The sequence below is a fragment of the Schistocerca serialis genome, chromosome 9 (genome assembly GCF_023864345.2).
Source record: "Schistocerca serialis cubense isolate TAMUIC-IGC-003099 chromosome 9, iqSchSeri2.2, whole genome shotgun sequence".
NCBI classification, from domain to species: Eukaryota; Metazoa; Arthropoda; class Insecta; order Orthoptera; family Acrididae; genus Schistocerca; species Schistocerca serialis.
The window spans coordinates 286,924,534-286,948,708 of record NC_064646.1 but is presented as its reverse complement, the minus strand read 5'-3'; the positions used below and the strand labels follow the sequence as shown (position 1 = coordinate 286,948,708).

General features: G+C 38.7%; 1 protein-coding gene across 1 annotated transcript in view; it reads left to right on the top strand.

Moving 5' to 3' along the window:
• LOC126419763 (cubilin-like) overlaps nucleotides 1-24,175 on the top strand; it is a 753,686-nt gene that overhangs the window by 692,617 nt on the left and 36,894 nt on the right. The window contains exons 63-64 of the mRNA XM_050086938.1: nucleotides 4,955-5,032; nucleotides 13,071-13,215. Coding sequence (XP_049942895.1) covers nucleotides 4,955-5,032; nucleotides 13,071-13,215 — 223 coding nt within the window. The remainder of the gene's footprint in view (nucleotides 1-4,954; nucleotides 5,033-13,070; nucleotides 13,216-24,175) is intronic.

Genomic DNA, 24,175 nt, shown 5'->3' with positions numbered 1-24,175 from the left:
TTATGATGTTTCCTCAACATATTTGATAGATGGTATACTGTCCAGGTTGATATCTCAATGCAAGCGTTTTCCAGTAGGAACACAGAAGGAAGTGGCACAGTCATATTTGGGTTGAAGGGAGTTCAAATTTCCATCCAGCATTCCAGATAAAGATTTTGATGGTTTCCCAAAGTGACTAGAGGTGTATTCCAGGAAAGCTCCATAAAAAGGACATAGCTGATTTTCCATTCTGTTCTTGTTTAATCTGTGCATGCACGTTGTTCTGATAACTTTGTTGATAGGCTGTTAATCCATAATGATCTTCCTTCCTTCTTTCCTCAGACAAGGCTGTGGCCAATCATTGTTAAATCTGAGCTTGCACTTTTACCTTTTAATATCTTTTTTGCTGTAAAGTTCTGACAAAATGTACAGAATTGGTGTGTGTGTGTGCGGGGAGTGGGGGTCATGTGCAGGCATGAACCTGCACTCTGCAGCTTGGAAAAGGATTCTTCAGAAAGCTAGTGAAGTTTTCAGTCTTGTTTATGAGCCTGGTGACAACACAGTGGCTCCACACTTTGAGAATTGTGACCTTTGCATCAAAATTGTTCATAATCTTTTGGCTGATAGACATAAAAATCAAATGTTACTTCTTTTTATCAACTGGAATGAGCAGTCTCAGTGTGTATCCTCATACTCCTTGCTGGCGTTTCATAGTCTATCTTGATGAATTGTTGTTTGACGTCGTTCACAAACTTTGTTACTGGTTTCCTTCCTATGGTTTTGTGTACTTAGGTATTGTTAAAAGCTCAAAATATGGTTTTCTTTTACTTGTATAAGAATGGTAATTCCCTTGTGTAAAAGCACTGATGTTTAACATATTTTAGTTACTTATGGTAATAAGTTCTGGTTTTCACTAACCAATTGGTTAGTTCTGGTTACTACAAATAGGCCTGTATCAGCTGTAATGTATGGCAATACTTACATATGTGGTCACTCTCATGAGTTAAAAAACTCATGAGAGTGACCACATATGTAAGTATTGCCATACATTACAGCTGATATAGTGACAATGACAATTACCTATGCACTGAATTTTACTGATGGCCATTGTTAGATGTCATAGAACATTGTTGTCTTGATTTTGAGGAGTGAATTTTGTATAGCATGCTATGCAACTTGCTTGTGAGAGGCTTTGACTTCTATAATCCTGCTCTCTCTTACTGTAAGTATTGAGGCGTATTTCAAGTGAAAATTACTTCCTATGGCTTTAATAAAAATTAGAAAACCTAGAACCAAAATATTCAGATAATTTGTTGAAATAATACTGGTAATTGACAAGATAAAGAGAAAGCTTTTGACAATGTTGACTGGAATACTCTCTTTCAAATTCTGAAGGTGGCAGGGGTAAAATACAGGGAGCGAAAGGCTATTTACAATTTGTACAGAAACCAGATGGCAGTTATAAGAGTAGAGGGACACGAAGGGGAAGCAGTGGTTGGGAAGGGAGTGAGACAGAGTTGTAGCCTCTCCCCGATGTTATTCAATCAGTATATTGAGCAAGCAGTAAAGGAAACAAAAGAAAAATTCAGAGTAGGTACTAAAATCCATGGAGAAGAAATAAAAACTTTGAGGTTCGCCAGTAACATTGTAATTCTGTCAGAGACAGCAAAGGACTTGGAAGAGCAGTTGAACGGAATGGATAGTGTCTTGAAAGGAGGATATAAGATGAACATCAACAAAAGCAAATGAGGATAATGGAATGTAGTCGAGTTAACTCGGGTATTGCTGAGGGAATTAGATTAGGAAATGAGACACTTAAAGTAGTAAAGGAGTTTTGCTATTTGGGGAGCAAAATAACTGATGATGGTCAAAGTAGAGAGGATATAAAATGTAGACTGGCAACGGCAAGGAAAGCATTTCTGAAGAAGAGAAATTTGTTAACATCAAGTATAGATTTAAGTGTCAGGAAGTCTTTTCTGAAAGTATTTGTATGGAGTGTAGCCATGTATGGAAGTGAAACATGGACGATAAATAGTTTGGACAAGAAGGGAATAGAAGCTTTTGAAATGTGGTGCTACAGAAGAATGCTGAAGATTAGATGGATAGATCACATACCAAATGATGAGGTATTGAATAGGATTGGGGAGAAGAGAAATTTGTGGCACAACTTGACTAGAAGAAGGGATCGGTTGGTAGGACATGTTCTGAGGCATCAAGGGATCACCAATTTAGTATTGGAGGGCAGCGTGGAGGGTAAAAATCGTAAAGGGAGACCAAGAGATGAATACACTAAGCAGATTCAGAAGGATGTAGGTTGCAGTAGTTACTGGGAGATGAAGAAGCTTGCACAGGATAGAGTAGCATGGAGAGCTGCATCAAACCAGTCTCAGGACCACAACAACAACAAATGGGTAATTATCTTTCAGGGCTTCACTATTTCATATAATGTGAAACATTCCTGAACAGACAACTCTAATTTTGTAAATATTTCGGAATACTGGCATAAAACTTAGGATGAGTAATATTCTTGATGATGAATTGATAGTAGCACATGCTACGGCATTACCATAAACATACACTAATGTTCAAAATATACCTTTTATCAAGAAATATGAGCATATTTACAGGATGTTTGAAAGGTTCCAGAAAAAGATGAACCTTAATGACTAGTAATTTGGGATACAAAAATCCTGGAAACATGTAATTAGAAAAGATCTATATATAAACATACCCAGTATACAAATTGAAAATCTTTACAACTATGGAACAGTTAGTGAGGGATATGGTAACTTTCAGCTGACACATATGTTTAGCAGCAATGTGGCAAGCTGTCTATTTGGTGATATATGAGATCAAGAGCTTTGTTGGCAATTAGTCTGATTTCTGAGAAAGATGTCAACAGAGATCTCGAAGCATCAATAGTGGCCATTGCTGGGCTACAGTTCATCCACATAGTGTGCCACAAAGTGGTTCTGTAAGTTTTAGATCCAGATATCTCACTGGCAGTACATATGTCAGATATATTCACTAATAAGCCCGTAAAGAATGAATAATGTCAATGATCACTTTCATCCATTAAGACATATGGACAATTGGAACTTAAGAAAAGTCTCAGTTGCTGTACCTTTCTTCTGTACTTTATTTATTGAGCAAGGAAGATGTGGCACTACATATGCTCATGCTACAGAATACCTCCAAAAACAATGGCCCCAGAAGACTGGTCTTTTTCTGTCAGGGTACTGTGAATGTATGGACCATTGTCCTTCAAACTAATGCCAGGTTCACCTGTAGAAAATACATTTATCCATTCACACATGGTTCACTATCAGTGTAGCAGAATGCTGTACTGCCATGAGTAGGACACACAGTAGACTATTCTGCTCTATAAAGCAGGGTCCCAGTGAAGTCACTGTGGCATTATGCTGTGAAGTTTGCCAAGAGTCTACACTCCAAAGGGAATTAAATTGAAAATATGACTTAAGTATTATGGTCTTAATCCAATACTTTTGGGTTTATAAGAATATTTGGCAGCCAATATCATGTGTTGAAATAGCTTTTTTTATTTTTATTTAATTTTATCCATGTCTGGTTTCAACAAAGTCTAGGTGTCATCTTCGGATCTACAATGTACCAGGAGAAAAACATTACTATGAGGAAAAAAAATATTATATGACAATCCACACAACTGTACAACCAGTATACACTGGGAAAATAACATATTACCTCGATTTCACAGTGTTTCTAACATACTTCCTGGAAATAATATTGCTGTATATGAATTGCATAAAACAAAGCTGCCACATTGGCTTGTCAGTTACATAGGGCATGTCTCTATCTATAGCCCTATCCTTTTTTTTATCAGTATTATGCAGTAGCCTCTGTTTCTTTAGGTGACAGTGACTAGCCCAATACATCAGTGACATAACACCAGTGACATACGACATCAAGATTTCATTAGAACAGTATGAAATTACATTGTAAACAGAAATTACATTGTAAACAGCATTTACTTTCATCATGCCAATGCTATGTCATTATGAAAATGTCGTGGTCTTTTCCAGGTATTTGTATGTACATTTCCTCTTGTTTTAGTCCACAGTCCTGATGTATTTATGAAGGATAAAACCATTTTATCCAGTGTAGACTATTTAATTTATTGATACAGGCTGAACTTTTACTTCAACATTTATTTTGCATTGCTACCTAATTTTGGGCAATGGCCATTTTCAGATATATATTATATGTGTATGTCATTGTATTTAAAACCAAATCATGTTACATGGAAACAAATTTGTTCCCACATTATAAATATGATAATACCAGAACAGCTATGAAAAAATTTTGCACTGTGTATCATAAATTTGCAGTCACATGGCCTGTAGAGTAACGTGTGCTTGAGTTGTTTTCGCTGTTCTTGTCTTTATAAATGAAGAAATTTAACTTCCATGTGGGAAAAATAAGTATTCCCATGTAACATAAGTTATTGATTCCAAATACGGCACCACACACGTCATCAGTAGACATCTGTCTATACATCTACATCTGACAGTGGGCATGTAGTGAAGTTTGCCAGCAATGTGAAATAATTGTTCACTTGTTCCAATTAACTGAATAGCCTGTGGTGTTTGTGTATTAATGGTATTCTTCTACGTTAATCTTAATGTAGCATAACATTTTTGCAAATCGTAAAAGTGCACTTCCACTTACATTTGCAGTCTTTCCACTCGTTATTTACCACTGGAGGAAAAAAAAGTTCTTCCCTTGATTTAGCTTCATTAAGATATTCTAATTTGAGTGCAGGGGTAAATAAATGTTGGGTAACAATTTTAACTTGTGTATCCAGAAACAAAAATATCACAACTTTCATTTTCCAAAATACAAAATGTCACAACATTTGAGTGTTGCCTACTTAACTATGGAGTTCCAGTTGTGTGTTAGTTCTGTGTTTTTTTGCTAAATTCATGTATCTTTTCAGAATGCTGAATATATCAGAGAAGGCCTTGGTGAGATGATGGTATATAGTGGGAAACGAAAAGAGGGCTATGTTTATGGTGTAAGTAATCAACTCAGAAACATTTACATAATTTTAAATGTACTTATTACAGAATGTCTCAGTTATTACCAACAATTAAATGATTAGTGTAGAAGAGAATTATTGTAATACATCGTAGTGATAGGTATTTTTTACACCCAGTGCCAGTGTTACTTAAAATGTTGTTAGAGTAGAGATAGATGCAGGTTGAAATTATTCAGATCTGTTCAGTGACATATCCGGGAGAGGGAGCAGATGTATAGTAAAGTGTAACAAATTGTCATTTTCTGTTTTTCTTGTATGCTGCTCAGCATCATCTCTGTTTGGTGAGTAATGACATATGCTTGTATATTTCATCCTGAATTATTGTTTGATTTAGTTTGACAGAAAGGATTTTATAATGGTGTGCAGGAATTATTTATTTTTGTTGGATTATTCTGTGTTGAACAAATGTGCTTGTAATACAGGACAAGCTTTTTTGATGCAACATATTATAAAAGTGTTTGACCATTTATATCTTTGAATACCCACATTAAGCAAGATTACTGTACTGCTTTTATATGACTTTAAAATGAAATGCTAATGACTTTACCATCATAATGTAGCAACTTAATTTGTCATCATGTAAATTGTTGATCAGAACATGGATATTTTTTTTTTTTTTTTTTTTTTTTTTTTTTTTTTAAGGGTGTACTGTCTTGGCTGTACTTCTCCAAGATTTTTTGTTTTTGAGTGTAAGTCATAAAACTTGCATTTGCTGTCAGGTTCTGAAAATCCTTTCTATTACTACATGTAGTTTTTATACATTTGCTTTTAACATTCCATCTGTATTGGCTAGGAGATGTCGCAGGATTAATTTGACAATTCGTGAATTCCCAGAAGTATTCAAAGATCAACATGTCAGGTGAGTGGCAAATTGGAGTGGAAATCATACATGTTGTGCATACTAATAATGTTGAACACTTTGAAACATGTAGGTGAGTCATGTTTGCTCGAATACAGCTTGAGGAATATGTTGAACAGATAATACATATTTGGGCTCTCAGTTGTTACCCCTACATTGGAGAAAGTGTTGAGTTCCCAACCACCTGACATCAAACCTCAAGTAACGACAGCAAACTTCCTGCATTGTAATGCTAGATAATGCATTCTAGACAGTGCCATATACCCCATACAGCAGTTCAGATGTATGGCGCTCTATCTCAATCCGTACTGAAGACCCATTATTTGTTGCTGATAAGCCTATTGTAACTGTAGACATTGTTGTTTATCAGGCATATTGGTCACAAAGGAATATATGCCCTAGTATTGTGCTAACACCTGAAATGAGATCTTGCAATAACTGTGGTATCATTGAAATTTCTTTCTTTGACTGATAATAGGATGTTTTGTAGGGTCTAAGATGTTCCCTGTTCTCTTCAGCTGTCACATTTTCATCATCACTTATGATTATGTTAGCAAAGACTGCAGTTTAATGTTTTCTACAGCTATTTATAGGCATACACAACATGACCATTTGGAGGATTTTGATAGTCTATCCATAGACTTCCTACTTGAATTGATTATATGCCATAAAGTGGCTTTTTCACATTCCATGAGTTTTATATCATTCACATGCTTCTATCACAGATTGAATTGTTTATTTGTGATGTTCAACATAAGCAATAGATTTTTTATTTGTTATTGTAACTTTAGACTTGGTTTCAGTATGAAAAAAAAAAAAAAACAATAGGCCAGTTGCACATAAAATTGTACATCTGTATATTATTTATAAGTTCAGATTTAATATTATTTTGTTTCACTCTATTACTGTAAAATCTAGAAGCTTGGAAGCTCACTATAAAATCTAGTGGCTTGGAAGTGTTACATATATTCAGTGCATATTTATACATATATTCAGTGCATATTTATTTCTGTACTAATATGACCGAAAAGGAGTGGCAGTCAAGGCCACAATATCACCAGCAATGACAGGCTTCTGATCAGAGGAATAAAATTTAATTAGAAGGGAAATTGACAAGACACTGAGGAAAATGAAGGTAAAATCAATGAATATTGCCTGAGAAGAATGATTCAGGGGCAAAAGATGCAAAACATCAGCTACGAGGATCATAGTAACATGTCATTTTCCTGTGTACAGTATTCATAGCAGAAGAGCCTACTAAATTTCTTCACAGTAAACCATTAAGGGACAAGATCTCTCTACTCGCATTTTGTTATGTTTTGTGTCAGACTAAAAATTCAAAGTTCTGTAGTTTGGTATCCAGTTGGTCTCATAATTTCATCCCCGATAATGATTTGTGCATGATATCAAGTTGCACCATGGCATGATTTGATGTCCATGTTAAACTGTAAGTCTCCTGTAACTGGCCATTTAATTCAGAAGGTGAGGAAAGTAAAGAGCTTACCATCTCCAACAGGACCATTCCAAGTAAATCACAGCAGTTTTCAAACAAACCTTCAAGTTGGCAGCAGTTATAGCTAAAGACAAATAGTATTGCTACACTGAAGCTCCAAAGAAACTGGTATAGGCATGCGTATGCAAATACAGAGATACGTAAACATGCAGAATACGGCACTGTGGTCGGCGATGCCTGTTTGAGACAACAAGTGTCTGCAGCAGTTGTTTGCTCAGTTACTGCTGGTACAATGGTGTATTATCAAGATTTAAGTGAGTTTGAACATGGTGTTATAGTCGCTGCACGAGCGATGTGACACAGCATCTCCAACGTAGTGATGAAGTGGGAACTTTTCCGTACAACCATTTCACAAGTGTACCGTGAGTATCAGACATCTGGTAAAACATCAAATCTCAGACATCGCTGCAGCCGGAAAAGATTCTGCAGGAACGGGACAAACAACAACCGTACAGATGGTTCAAATGGCTCTGAGCACTATGGGACTCAACATCTTAGGTCATAAGTCCCCTAGAACTTAGAACTACTTAAACCTAACTAATCTAAGGACATCACACACACCCATGCCCGAGGCAGGATTCGAACCTGCGACCGTAGCAGTCCCACGGTTCCGGACTGCAACGCCAGAACCGCACGGCCACCGCGGCCGGCAGCCGTATAGAATCATTCAGTTTGACAGAAGTGCAGCCCTTCTGCAGATGGCTGCAGATTTCAGTGCAGGGCCATCAGCAAGTGTCAGTGTGTGAGCCATTCAACAAAACATCATCAATATGGGCTTTCGGAACCTTCGTGACTTCACAACACAAATCTTGATACCTCAGCTGAGCCCATCAACACCGACAGTGGACTGTTGATGACTGGAAACGTATTGTCTGGTGAGAAGAGTCTCATTTCAAATTGTATCTAGTGGATGGATGTGTATGGGTATGGAGCTGTATGGGTATGGAGACAACCTCATGAATCCATGGACTCTGCATGTCAGCAGGGGACTCTTCAAGTTGGTGAAGGCTCTGTAATGGTGTGGAACATGTGCAGTTGGAGTGATATGGGGCCCCTGATACATCTAGATACAACTCTGATAGGTGACACATATGTAAGCTTCCTGTCTGATCACCTGCATCAGCATCCTGTCTGATCACCTGCATCCATTCCTGTCCATTGTGCATTCTGACAGACTTGGGCAATTCCAGCAGGACAATGCAACACCCCACATGTCCAGAATTACTACAGTGGCTCCAGGAACACTCATCTGAGTTTAAACAGTTCTGCTGGCCACCAGACTCCCCATACATGAACATTATTGAGCATATCTTGGATGCCTTGCAACGTGCTGTTCAGAAGAGATCTCCACCCTCCCACACTCTTATGGATTTATGGACATCACTGCAGGATTCATAGTAGCAGTTCCCTCAAGCACTACTTCAGACATTAGTAGAGTCCATGCCGTGTCATGTTGTGGCACTTCTGCATGCTCACGTGGGCCCTACACAATATTAGATAGGTGTACCAGTTTCTTTGGTTCTTCAGTGGATATAGATTACTGAGCAAATGTATCATTACTTTATGTGTAAAGGGTTCAGATGATGTATTTAAAGGTTTTCCTGCCACCGAAGCAAATGTTATCCCACAGAAGCCGACTCATTGCCTCAGCTCCGTTAAATATAAGAGTGTCCAATCTCTCATTCAACAATGGAAACTCTAGGCTGGAATGTCAGCACTGTGTGGAAAAGATAGATTGCTGGTTACCGTGAAGATGACACATCAAATTGCAGAGAGGCACAATTACGATACACTTACACATTAGCTTTCAGCCACGACTTCATCGGAAAAAGAGAGAGAGACAGGAACCCACACCATACATTCATGCAAACAAGCACACCTCATGCACACGACAGCCAACTCCGGCAGCTTCTGGTCCGAGTTGCCGGAGTTGGTGGTCATGTGTACACGAGGTGTGCTTTCTTGAGTGAATTTATGGGGGTGTTTCTGTTTCTCTTTCTTTTTCTGATGAAGGCTGTGGCCGGAAGCTAATGTAAGTGTTTTTTTAATTGTTCCTGTTTGCAACTTAACATGTCAATTTTATGGTAAGCAGCAATCTATCTTTTCCTTCACTGTTGTCACTCATGGAAGCTTTTAATCAATGTTCATCATTATCAATATAAATTCACTGCTAGCTGTTCCAGCAGAAAATTCTATGTTCAGAACTAGTGGCCTTACTGCCACTCATACCACTGTGTGACTGCCCCCCCCCCCCCCACCCCCCTCCCACCAGGTCCCAAGACCAACTGTATGCAGCTGCTCTTCCTATTCCACCTTCTCGCAGGTCATTTAAAGTATTCCCCTACCACTTTGCATGCAATGGACCAACCTCTCTGCAGGTCAGTACATAAAATTATTATTTAATGAAATTAATTGAGGAACATGGTCATGCATCATTGATAAATTTTCAAAATTATACCAAGTGATAACAACATAGAAAATGGTTCAATAATAATAGCAAGAACAATTGTGGCACATTAATTACTCTATTTCTGCCTGCTGATTTCACTGGCACAGTCAGTTTATGCATATTGTGCACTTTGATTTATAATTATTATTTAAACACTAAAACTACATAGTTGTGGAAGCACTTCACCCTCTGAAAAAAAATGAAAGAAAGAAACACAAATATCTCGCTACCTATTTCAAAATTATACAAAGCCTATTCACTTGTTTTACTTTTTTGTATGATGCTGAGTAACTCAAGAGCCAAATTGTTTAAAACAAAAAAAATGTAATCAGCCTCTGGAGGCTGTATGTAGGTTCTTGCACTACTGATGTTGAAGTCAAATGAAAACCCTTCCCAATGGCATTCATTTGAGCACTTAGATGTTGTAGCCTTATTCTATAAATTGTTATTAATTTACAAAGATTGCTTGTGTATAGCATCCAAAGTCAAGCATCACAGGTGGAGCATTTATACCTCAAGAATTGCCTTTAAAAGAGATTCAGAATCATATCTCTGTTTTCTGAATCCAAAGAAATAGAAGCCGTTGTATATGATGTATGAACATACATCTTTATTATGTGTTCACCTGACCATTAAGCACTTTGAATTCCAATTTGTTACCTTGCTCTAAATGCAAATCTGTCAGAAGAAGTGTGACAGCATCACAACAACTCACTTCACTTGCTCCATACAGACATGTACGAGGGTGATTCCAATGAAAACCTTAATTACACTCCTGGAAATGGAAAAAAGAACACATTGACACCGGTGTGTCAGACCCACCATACTTGCTCCGGACACTGCGAGAGGGCTGTACAAGCAATGATCACACGCACGGCACAGCGGACACACCAGGAACCGCGGTGTTGGCCGTCGAATGGCGCTAGCTGTACAGCATTTGTGCACCGCCGCCGTCAGTGTCAGTCAGTTTGCCGTGGCATACGGAGCTCCATCGCAGTCTTTAACACTGGTAGCATGCCGCGACAGCGTGGACGTGAACCGTATGTGCAGTTGACGGACTTTGTGCGAGGGCGTATAGTGGGCATGCGGGAGGCCGGGTGGACGTACCGCCGAATTGCTCAACACGTGGGGCGTGAGGTCTCCACAGTACATCGATGTTGTCGCCAGTGGTCAGCGGAAGGTGCACGTGCCCGTCGACCTGGGACCGGACCGCAGCGACGCACGGATGCACGCCAAGACCGTAGGATCCTACGCAGTGCCGTAGGGGAGCGCACCGCCACTTCCCAGCAAATTAGGGACACTGTTGCTCCTGGGGTATCGGCGAGGACCATTCGCAACCGTCTCCATGAAGCTGGGCTACGGTCCCGCACACCGTTAGGCCGTCTTCCGCTCACGCCCCAACATCGTGCAGCCCGCCTCCAGTGGTGTCGCGACACGCGTGAATGGAGGGACGAATGGAGACGTGTCGTCTTCAGCGATGAGAGTCGCTTCTGCCTTGGTGCCAATAATGGTCGTATGCGTGTTTGGCGCCGTGCAGGTGAGCGCCACAATCAGGACTGCATACGACCGAGGCACACAGGGCCAACACCCGGCATCATGGTGTGGGGAGCGATCTCCTACACTGGCCGTACACCACTGGTGATCGTCGAGGGGACACTGAATAGTGCACGGTACATCCAAACCGTCATCGAACCCATCGTTCTACCATTCCTAGACCGGCAAGGGAACTTGCTGTTCCAACAGGACAATGCACGTCCGCATGTATCCCGTGCCACCCAACGTGCTCTAGAAGGTGTTAGTCAACTACCCTGGCCAGCAAGATCTCCGGATCTGTCCCCCATTGAGTATGTTTGGGACTGGATGAAGCGTCGTCTCACGCGGTCTGCACGTCCAGCACGAACGCTGGTCCAACTGAGGCGCCAGGTGGAAATGGCATGGCAAGCCGTTCCACAGGACTACATCCAGCATCTCTACGATCGTCTCCATGGGAAAATAGCAGCCTGCATTGCTGCGAAAGGTGGATATACACTGTACTAGTGCCGACATTGTGCATGCTCTGTTGCCTGTGTCTATGTGCCTGTGGTTCTGTCAGTGTGATCATGTGATGTATCTGACCCCAGGAATGTGTCAATAAAGTTTCCCCTTCCTGGGACAATGAATTCACGGTGTTCTTATTTCAATTTCCAGGAGTGTATTTATTATTGTGCAAGTACGGCAATAGAGAAAATTTACAGCTGTATAATTTTGTGATACATGCCACTCTTTCAGAACTGCATAGGTACCTCATGAGAAGAATTTTTTTGGTTGTGAATGCTGCCATTCATGCACCAAGGCTGTCACCTCTTCATAGATGAGCTATGGCTCCTTTCTTTGCTTGCTCTTCATTGATGTGACTGGCACCCATCGTCTGGACATTTTATTGAATCACTGTGCGTATGGACAATATTGTGTGCTGAACTAATGCTGATATCCAAAATAGTGGCTATTTTGTTTACACCAGTATCGCTATTTTTCTTCACAAGCTCTTTCGTGACAGCAGTATTTTTGCTCATTCCTATGAAGTGTGCCTGGCCTGGACATGGAGAATCTTCCACAGACATTATTCATCTTTTAAACTCCCTACCACTTTGTCCAGTTGGTGCAGGGACAACAAATGAATTGTGGTACTGTGATTTCATCCTGTGAGATGTTACCACAGACTTAACAGTTTCACAGCTCAGAAAATGTATTCCGGTGTTCGCTGCTCCAGTGTGGTGCAGGTCAACAGTGAGCAGCCATCTTTGCACTGACACAGCTTCCTTTTCTGTGCTATCAACTGTTGGCAATTTATAAAAATACAAGGGTAATTACTGCTAAATGTCAAATCAATAGTATAACTTTTAGGAATTTATTTTGCTTTTAAGGGTTATATTTGAATCACACTTTTAATATGACAATATTCAATATACCTTGTTACTATTTTACAAACGTACACCATGTGAAATTTGGAGCCATTACTTTCACACATTAATGCTTTGTTGTAATTTCTGTAGTTGCTGTTATTTATTAATAAACATGCTCTCTTAAAAGCATTACTGTAAATAGCCATGGAATTATACATTTGTGTTTCATGTTAAAAGTTTTTTTCCAGCACTGAATGATCCGGAGTGATTTGTACTGTTATATAAATCATTGTATCTTCACATTATTACAGTTTATGGCTGATCCTATGGCTTCTGCAAAATTCTGTGGAACTGTTCAGCCCATGGATTTTTATTCAGGCACTGGTGATGTTGAAATAAACTTTGTAGCATCTTCTGAAGTTGATTGTGGTTTTAAACTTATATATTCCTCAACAGGTATGTCTTATAAATCTACATACCATAACTAAGAATTTGCAAGCTATACTGTAAAGCTTATCACATATGTTCCGTTGAAGAATGACTGTCAATAATTCTTGGGAAAAGTTTGTGATTTATGTAGTTCATTTCTGAAATGCCATAGAATAATCAATAACAGTGAAACTACATCTATTGAGTTTTAGTGTAGCACCAGAAGAAATATTAGATGGTGAAGTGCATCTGAATATTTGACATTTATAAACAAACTTTCACAACTGGAAACATTGTGAGTGTCACTCTTCTGTTGAAATGAGCATGTCTGGAATATGTGAATGTTACACGATATGGTGTGAAAGCTGTATAATAGGTGACATGGAAATCAACAAAGCCTTGCATCTAGCAACTGAAATGGTGAGGCTTGTTGAGAGCTCACATGCAGTCGCTATTAATATCTATTATTAGGCAGTGCAGACTTTGTTCCTGGCTGTAGTTAAAAATGTCTTTGTTGTGTGACTTACCCATAACTGTTGTAGTTCATAGTAGAGCATGTAGTTAACTAGCAGTACACAGCAAAAGTAACTGCAGCAACTAGTTTTTCCAACATGCAACAGTGTACTTTTAACTGAATTAAATTTATTGGCACAGAGTAGAAGGAAAGACTGAAAATTCCAACAGGAAATACAGCAGAACATGCTTTAAGAATGTTGAAGCAGATATCATATGCAAAAAATTGTATTAGCAATGGGGGAGTACTGAAGATGCAGCAGCATCACAACATCTGACACACACAGATGGATGTCAAGAAACTATAAGAAAAATTATCCCATCATTACCATTTTAAGAACAGCAAGTTTTACAAAGTCATCATTTGCAAATCATGAAACATAATAGCAAAGAGGGTGTGCCATATTAAAAGATTTAAAAAAAATTAAGTATCAGAATTCAAATGGCCAATTTAGTTAAGATATATATTCAAACATATTACAATGGGAATTGTTATTAGGGGTTTAGTATGTGACAACTCTATTCTTGTAAGAACAACAAAAAAATGCTTGTAAGAACAATAAAAAATAACAGTAATAACCGACCGCGACAGACACAGCAACAGATAAGTAAACTTCCTTTGTGACATTTACAAGTTCCTAACCGGGAGAAAATTCTATTATATCATCTGTGTGCTTTAATAGTTCAGTTTCTTGAGTTCTTGCGTGTAAATTTAAAATTTAATAGCCACAGTTCTTGTGTTTTCATTTGCGTCAGAAAGTAAACCAATTTTGTGATATATTACAAGTTCCTAATCAGTGGCAAATTATTTAGTTTCACCTGAGTGCTTTGGTTGGTAGGTTCTTGAATATCTGCATATTACTAGACCCAGTTCATGCATTTTCGTCAGGGTCTACATTAGAGTTGTGCAGCACGTGCTGATAGTCCGTTTATCTGCATAGTTTACTTTTCCGCGGTCTTTGGTATGGACAGGGACTGCGATTAATGTGTGCAGATGTGAGCTGAGTTGGTGACACTTCGCTCTCAGCTTCAGGTTGTGATGGCTTCGATTACACATCTTGAGGCTGCAGTGCATGGGCACCACTGTTGTGGGCCGGCCGTGGGGATCCAACGGGCGACCAGCGTGTCAAGAGTCCTCCGACCGGTCCTCACCGGTGGCCAACCCAGTTACCACTCACACTGAGGCTGACCCTTCACCTGTGGTCGAGTGGGAGGTCGCCCTGGGGCGAAGCAGGTGGCGAAAGACTTCCCAGGCGGCCGCACATAAGGCCTCCTCGGTTTGTCTAACAAACAGGTTCCAGGTGCTGTCTGTGGCTGACACTGTCGCTGAGCCAGATGCTGTCGCGTGTCCTGTTTCAGAGGAAACCACTCAGCCTGCAAGATCTGGGCAATCGCAGAGGGTGGGACTGTTGGTAGTTGGGAGCTCCAACGTTAGGCGCGTTATGGGGCCCCTTAGGGACTTGGCTGACAAGGTGGCTAAGAAAACCAATGTGCACTCCGTGTGCATACCGGGTGGAGTCATTCCAGACGTGGAAAGGGTCCACCCAGATGCCACGAAGAGCACAGGGTGCAGCCAACTGCAGGTGGTTGCTCACATCGGTACCAATGATGTGTTTCACTTTGGATCAGAAGAGATTCTTTCTGGTTTTGAGCGGCTAACATAAGTGGTAAAGGCTGCCACTCTCACTTGCAAGATGAAAGCAGAGCTGACCATTTGCAGCGTAGTCGACAGGACCCATTGCGGACCTCTGGTACAGAGCCGAGTGGAGGGTCTTAATCAGAGGCTCAGACAGTTCTGCGACCATGTAGGCTGCAGATTCCTCGACTTGCGCCAAAGGGTGGTTGGGTTTCGAGTTCCACTGAATAGGTCAGGTGTCCACTATATGCAGGGGCTGTGTGGCGTGGGCTGGGCGGTTTTTTAGGTTAGAGGGTCTTGAGAAAACTTAAGATGGGCTTCAGTCACCAAGGGTGCCGGCTGAACACAGGAAGAACATAGATACAGGAACCATTGGTATAACAGCTGTAAATTGTCGTAGCTATGTTGGGAAAGTAACAGAGCTCGAAGCGCTAATAGAAAGCACTAATGCTCAAATCGTTATAGGCACTGAATGCTGGCTAAAGCCGGATATAAGCTCAGTTGAAATTTTTGTAAAAAACCTAACCGTGTTCCGAAAAGATAGGCTAAACACGGTTGGTGGTGGCGTGTTTGTTGCTGTTAGAACTACTTTAACTTGTCGTGAAGTTGAAGTAGGTACTTCCTGTGAGTTATTATGGGCAGAGGTCACTGTGGGCAACCAGAATAAAATAATAAGTGAATCCTTTTACTGACCTCCCAGTTCAGATGATACAGTTGCTGAAAAGTTCAAAGAAAACTTGAGTTTGATTTCAAACACATACCGAACTCAAATGATAATAGTTAGTGGTGACTTTAATTTACCCTTGATATGTTGGCGAAAATACATGTTTAATTCCGGAGGTACGCATAAAATATCATCCGAAATTGTGCTAAACACATTCTCTGAAAATTATTTTGAGCAGTTAGTTCAAGAGCCCACACAAATAGTAAACGGTTGTGAAAAAACACTTGACCTCTTAGCAACAAATAATCCTGAGTTAATAACCAACATCAAAACCGATATAGGGATTAGTGAACACAGGGTTGTCATAGCGAGATTGAATATTGTAGTCCCCAAATCCTCGAAAAACAAGCGAAAAATATACCTATTCAAAAAAAGCAGATAAAAATTCACTTGATGCCTTCCTGAGAGACAATCTCCACTCATTCCAAATTAATAATATAAGTGTAGACCAGATGTGGCTTAAATTCAAAAAAACAGTATCAGCAGCGACTGAGAGGTTTATACCGAATAAACTAACAAACGACGGAGCTGGTCCTTCTTGGTACACAAAACGTGTTAGAACACTGTTGCAGAAACAACTAAACAAACATGCCAAATTTAAACAGAGGCAAAATCCCCAAGATAGGCAATCCTTTACAGAAGCTCAAAACTTAGCGCGGAGTTCAATGTGAGACACCTATAACAGTTTCCACAACGAAACTTTGTCTCAAAACCTGGAAGAAAATCCAAAGAGATTATGGTCGTATGTGAAGTATGTTAGTGGCATGAAACAACCAATGCCTTCTCTGCATGATAACAATGGAGATGCTATCGAAGACAGTGCTGCCAAAGCAGATATACTAAACACAGCCTTCCGAAATGCCTTCACAAAAGAAGACGAAGTAAATATTCCAGAATTCAAATCAAGAACAGCTGTCAGCATGAGTAACATAGAAGTAAATATCCTCGGAGTAGTGAAGCCACTCAAATCACTTAATAAAAGCAAGTCTTCTAGTCCAGACTGTATACCAATAAGGTTCCTTTCGGAGTATGCTGATGCATTAGCTCCATACTTAACAATCATATACAACCATTTGCTCGACGAAAGATCCATACCCAAAGACTGGAAAGTTGCACAGGTCACACCAATATTCAAGAAAAGTAGTAGGAGTAATCCACTAAATTACATCGATATGCAGCAGGATTTTAGAACATATATTGTGTTCAAGTATTATGAATTACCACGAAGGAAATGGTCTATTGACACACAGTCAACATTGGTTTAGAAAACATCGTTCCTGTGAAAGGCAGCTAGCTCTTTATTCACATGAAGTGCTGAGTGCTATTGACAAGGGATTTCAGATCGATTCCATATTCCTGGATTTCCGGAAGACTTTTGACACTGTACCACACAAGCGGCTCGTAATAAAATTGCGGGCTTATGGAATATCGTCTCAGTTATGTGACTGGAATTGCGATTTCCTGTGAGAGGGGTCACAGTTCTTAGTAATTGACGGAAAGTCATCGAGTAAAACAGAAGTGATTTCAGGCTTTCCCCAAGGTAGTGTTATAGGCCCTTTGCTGTTCCTTATCTATATAAATGATTTGAGAGACAATCTCAGCAGCCGTCTTTGATTGTTTGCAGATGATGCTGTCGTTTATCAAGTAATAAAGTCATCAGAAGATCAAAACAAACTGCAAAACAATTTAGAAAAAATACCTGAATGGTGCGAAAAGTGGCAGTTGACCCTAAATAACAAAAAGTGTGAGGTTGTCCACATGAGTGCTAAAAGGAACTCGTTAAACTTCGGTTACACGATAAATCAGTCTAATCTAAAAGCCATAAATTCAACTAAATACCTAGGTATTACAATAGCAAACAACTTAAATTGAAAAGAACACATAGAAAATGTTGTGGGGAAGACTAACCAAAGGCTGCGTTTTATTGGCAGGACACTTAGAAAATGTAACAGACATACTAGGGAGACTGCCTACACTACACTTGTCCATCCTGTTTTAGAATACTGCTGTGCGGTGTGGGATCCTTACCAGGTAGGACTGATGGAGTACATCGAAAAAGTTCAAAGAAAGGCGGCATCTTTTGTATTATCACGAAATATGGGAGATACTGTCACAGAAATGATACGGGATTTGGACTGCAAATCATTAAAAGAAAGACGTTTTTCACTGCGATGGAATCTTCTCACGAAATTCCAGTCAGCAACTTTCTCCTCCAAATGCAAAAATATTTTGTTCACACTGACCTACATAGGGCGGAACGATCACCATGATAAAATAAGGGAAATCAGAGCTCGTACGGAAAGATATAAGTGTTCATTCTTTCCGCGCGCTATGAGAGATTGGAATATTAGAGAATTGTGAAGGTGGTTCGATGAATCCTCTGCCAGGCACTTAAATGTGATTTGCAGAGTATCCATGTCGATGTAGATGTTGTTATGTTCGTCTCTCTCAGATCTGAAAATAATAGTATTGTCACACTGGTTGGAACTTGTTGTTTGGTTGTACTGTAAGTAGACCAATGATAGCAGAACTGCTTGTAGACAACAAGTCATTGGACATCCTTTATCCCAAGATCAAAGAATGTGGAAACTGTTGGAATATCTGCTCTGTAAAAGTGTACAGATGGAATTTGTGCTCCACTGGCAGTGAGATGTGATGCTCGGTAATCCACGTGTTTTAGAGAACATAATCATACTGATTTGCTGCAAACAGACTCTCAAACCAGATAATGTGTGCTAAATTTACATCATTACTGCTGCAGGAAAAACAATATATTTCTCATGGAGATGAGTTGTTTGGCAGGTGAAGCATGGTTTCTAACAGATTACACAACAGCAATGCAAGCACATTTCATCTAAAAGGAGAAAACCTGCTTGTCACATTAATCATAGAATGTACACTGACCATTGGTAGCAGCATTACACTAGCAGCAGATGGTGGACTTCTGTGGGGCTTATGATTGTTACGCAAGATGCCTTGGAAGGTGTCTGTACCAATAATGTTTACATCCACTTATACACTTCTATGGCTGATGTTGTCTCCAACAAATGTAACATTTTTTTCAAAAAGACAATTTCCTACAGAAGGTCATAACTGTGAGAATGAGGGAGACATATTCCAGTTGAAAAATATGGGACTCAAATTTGCTATATATCAAGACTAGCAGCACATGGTGTTTTATCATCGTAACTTCCCATAAGGCTTTATATTTACTCCTGGAATAGAATATAAACTACCAATTGTACAGTTTCTTGCCTTCAGAAATAACCTTGTTAATTTTTTCTACAGTGGGAAAAATTCATAAAAAACTTAATGTTGTTAGTTCTGGTGTATAGAAGCAAATTTTTTTTTATTTTTGCAAAAAATTTGTATTCCTTCGTACTAGCTTTTTGTAGCGCTGCTAGGATGAGTGGATGAATAGTATTGTAGAGTATGGATATAATAATAATAATAATAATAACAATAACAAAATGTTATAGTCATCATGTAGTAAAATATTAGGATACCTTAAGTTACAGAGTCTAGTTTTGAAATGAATATTATGCCAGAGCTTTCTTATTTTGAATGTCATATCTGGGTAGGATATGATAAAACAATTGTCCAAAATAAATAACTCAGTATGTCCTCTCCTAACAATGTACCGCAGTGCCACACTTGATCACGTGGTGCCCTACTGCACACAAAATTCCAAACAGAAATGTGACAAAAGACATATGAGCAGAGCAAACACTGAGAACAAGCTTCTTATGTCGTCATAGCTGTGTATGTCCAGTAACCCCTGTTTTCTGGTGTTCTCTGGCAACTGCTCAAACAAACCAGCTTCTAAGAGATTGTGGGAAAATATTGTGAATGGTGGTTTGCGAAGCATTACTTTCAAAGTAAACTTCCTTTTACACAAGATGAATTATGTTATGAGTGAAAATGTGTAATGAATTTCTAAATTACATAGTGTTTGACTCTCATTTAAATCTTAACACTTTGGGGACCAGCCACTTAGAAAAAGTTTAAGTCCAGAAGACCAGACATTCATATCATTATTTAAAATTTTACTGTCATATTTGTGTTATGTGCCTTGAACGGTAAAATACGCAAAAAAGATCAATATTATAATTGTAGGACGTGGGGTCCACCGTTATGCAAAATACAATTTTTTCAAGTACCCAAACATGTTTCAGCACCACTGTGCCATCATCAGTGGGTTTCCGTTTTATTTAACCTGTAATGATTACAAAACTATGTGGATATTTAGTTCAAACAATAGTTTGTTTCTTTTTGTTCATACCTTTACACTTGGTGTGCATGATTTTTCAGCACCACTTGTGTATTATTTACTACACAACCAAACAATGTTGATGAGAAATTTTGTTGGGAGTCTAAACGTAATTTAGTTTGTCACAATATTTCACACCTATATTCATTTTTAAACAAATGTAAACAAAATTCAAAGTTGGCGCCAAACTCTCTGGTGCACAAATGAACACTGACTGGGCTGGGACACAACAGCCACAGTTACACTATGTTTTGGTGAAGTGCAAAGTGTTTTACGACCTTATTTGTGAAAATATGTGTTATATTTACATGTGCACCATGACACCTCACCATGATGTGAGAATAAAAGGGCTTTCCACACGAAAACGTAAGTAAAAATTAATGTAGGCGCAAAATATCGCAACAAACTAAATTACTTTAAGATGACAAGTTAACTCCCAACAAAATTTCTTATCAACATTGTTTGGTTGCAAATGACAAGCTACATGTAATAAATAATACACAAGTGGTGCTGAAAAATCATGCACACCAAGTGTAAAGGTATTAACAAAAAGAAACAAACTACTGTTTGAATTAAATATCAATATTATACATGAAAACTTACCTTTTCTTGTAGCTGTACTGTAAGTATATTAATTTAAACTATTAGATTTTTCCATGTGTGTATTTGCACTACTTAAACTTCACAGTGGTGTCGCTGTTGCTTGACTACATTACATGTCCTATCCTCTGAATATCTGCTGTCATCGACTGGAGAGATGACGTGACATGATCTATGATTGGCTAACAAAAGTGCATTGCTATCTTTATTTCAATACTTTGAAAAGTGCAGGGGAGTTCTATGCTGGCATATAATACCTGAACCATTCAAAGGATTGAAAAGTTTTATAGCTCCGAGGGAAAGTATACTGTCACGTAACTCGGGAAATGTGTATTTTCACCAAGAAAAAGTGTGTATTCATCTAGGAAAAAGTGTATATTCATCTGGGAGGAAGTGTTCATGCACTTGGAAACAAGTGTATATTCACTTGGGGAAAAGTGTATATTCACCCAGGAAAAATTGTATTTTTAAGCAGGAAATCTGGAAGAAATTCAAGAACTATTTTTCCTTGGCTGCATAGATACCCTGTACAGCCAAGGCATTAAAGAGATCCAATATTCCTGAGAGTGCTACCCCAAAAATGGAAAATAGGGTGTCCTGATAAGGAACTTGTAATATGTCACAAAATCAGTTTACTTTCAGGTGCTTTCTGAGCTTTGCAATAAAGATTGTTTCATCCAAGTTCTTGCAATATACCTTAAGCTTGCAGTATACCTTAAGCTGTATGATATACTAAGAACTTTATAATGATGGAGAGTCCTGACAATTGTATTATGCTTTAACATTTCTGAAATATCAGCAGCGTAAGTTCATCTGTTTTTCGCGAGACTGAAAATTGATTTGGTGGGTGGAAGATTATGGGGAATGAAATTTGCTTATAATGAGTAGTGTAAAGTAAGTGATTTGGTTTTTGAAAAGTTGTAATAGACATTATTTCAATAATTGTTTTTGTTAGTTCCTGCAAATTTGAATGAAACATGTATTCATGTTAGAAAATATTGATTATCAGACAGAAAGGCATGTAACTTCCTATGAGCAGATAGTTATTTACTTCAAATTATAACAGGATCCTTTAGTATGCAAAGTAAAAAAAATGCAAATTACTCTATGAATAATATCTTGGTATACTTCTGTACATGGGTACTATAGTCATTTTGCAAAGTTTGGATCTAATAATGAACAGATGATAAACTAACTCTGGAGAAAGCTAGTTTAGCTAAGTAATGGCTTAAGTATTAATTTCATAAACTTATGATCACTATACAACTATGTTTATATTGACTAGCCGGGGTGGGTTAGGCCGTAATCTATCTGATCCATAAGTTAGAGTTACTCTATTTGATTCACATAACACACAGTTTATTTCAAATTCAAATACAATGTTAACCATGTGCTATATACTACTTATATATACTTTTTTCAGGATGTTTTTCTCTTAACACTGTTCTCTCAATTTTTGGACTACTCATATCTCCAATTGAGTTTGGAATTTTTCTTCACTGAATATATCTTATGTATAGTAAAGTGTGCATTAAACCACACAAAGACTGATACTAAACTGAATTTTTCAAACTGTGTTTTTTTATTCTAAATGTTACACAATAGATCATCGGAACCTGGAGTATTTTTATGTACGTGTTATGGTCATTGTTCACTGTCTTGATTTTATTTTTTGTTTTGCTGTGATGAAATATAATTATTAATGTTCAAATCCACAAAATCACTGGTAGTGATCTGTTCATCACACATGCTTACGGTGGTTCTACATGAATTCAACCAAATTTTGGCTCCAATGCGTGTGCACTGCCTCTTAACTATTGGCTAATATTGGTGCCAATGTTAGCTCCAGTGTGTGGATGAAGAGAAATAATACATTGCACATTTTCCCAGGGACTCAACTTCTCCAAATTTATCTTCAATTTTTTACACAAGAATAATGGTTTCATCACAGCAAAAGTATCTTAATCTGTTCAAGTATATACCAAATGTTCAGTAAATTGTTTCACCCCGAAGCATCTAGCTTGTACATCTTCCCATGAGGTAAGATCAGCACAGTAGGGAAAGTAGAAGGATAATTACTGTTCACGTTGAAATTTCGGTACCTGTCTCATGAGATGACTGGATCAGAAGGGCAATGGTTTTGGTTTTATTTGATGAGGTTCACGTGTGAAATGTCTGTTCTGATGCTACCCATTCTGATCACGGGCTCATCTGATGGATGCCACAGAGCTGCAACCAAAGATCATCATCTGGCACAATGGAACATTGCCATGAGTCCGGATGCCCCAGGATGAGGGAGATCTACTCTTTGGCAAGTGTGGGGAGCTAGCAGCTCCCGCATCAGCAGTGTGATACGTTTGGTGTCAGGGCTCTACCAAAAGGGTATATAAAGACCTCACCATGTCAGATTGGCTATCGTGTTGGCTTTTAAGCATACATATGCGACTATGCAGATATTACGGGCAGATTATCTTGAATAATGCATGCAATTCTTGCTATTTAAGGTGTCTTTTCCCAGTCAGTCCAGGCTAAAGAAAAATTTTAAGAATGAAGGTGGAAATCAGAAGGATACCAAAAATTACTTCAGCCAAAAGGAGATGCTAAGTAAAGGAATGAATATGTTAGGAAAGGAAAGCAGAACCTAGAGAATAGCTGGGTCAGCATCAAATGCTGTCATCATGAGAACATAAGTAAGAGAAGGAAGATTGCAGCACAGGAAAGGAAATATGTGCTGCAATTGCTTCAGGCTCCATGCTAACCACACATGTACACACAAAAGAGTTGTGAGCTGCCTGAGTTATTGATTCTTGTGTAAACAAGTCATGTCAGTATTTTGTAGCCATGACTTAATGAACTGATTGTTGTAAATGTTAGCACCTTCTTTATTTGTAACTGGGATTATTATATTCTTTTTGATGTCTGAAGGTAATGGACCTGACTCATATATTACATGATTATGCCATGGATGGTTCTCCAAAGGATCTTAATAATCTGATTGAATTTTATATATTCCAGGTGCCTTGTTTCAGATGAGGTCTTTCAGTGCTTTGACAAAGTCTCCTCACTGTATCTTATCAGCCATCTCATCATTGTCTACTTCCTCTTTCTTTTCCATAACCCTGCCTTCAATTTAGTTTCCTTTGTACAGCACTTCAACAAATTTCTTCCAACTTTTAGCCATCCCTTCTTTGCTCAGTACTGTCTTACCACCTGAGCTCTTGATATTCACACAAGTGTGGCTCTT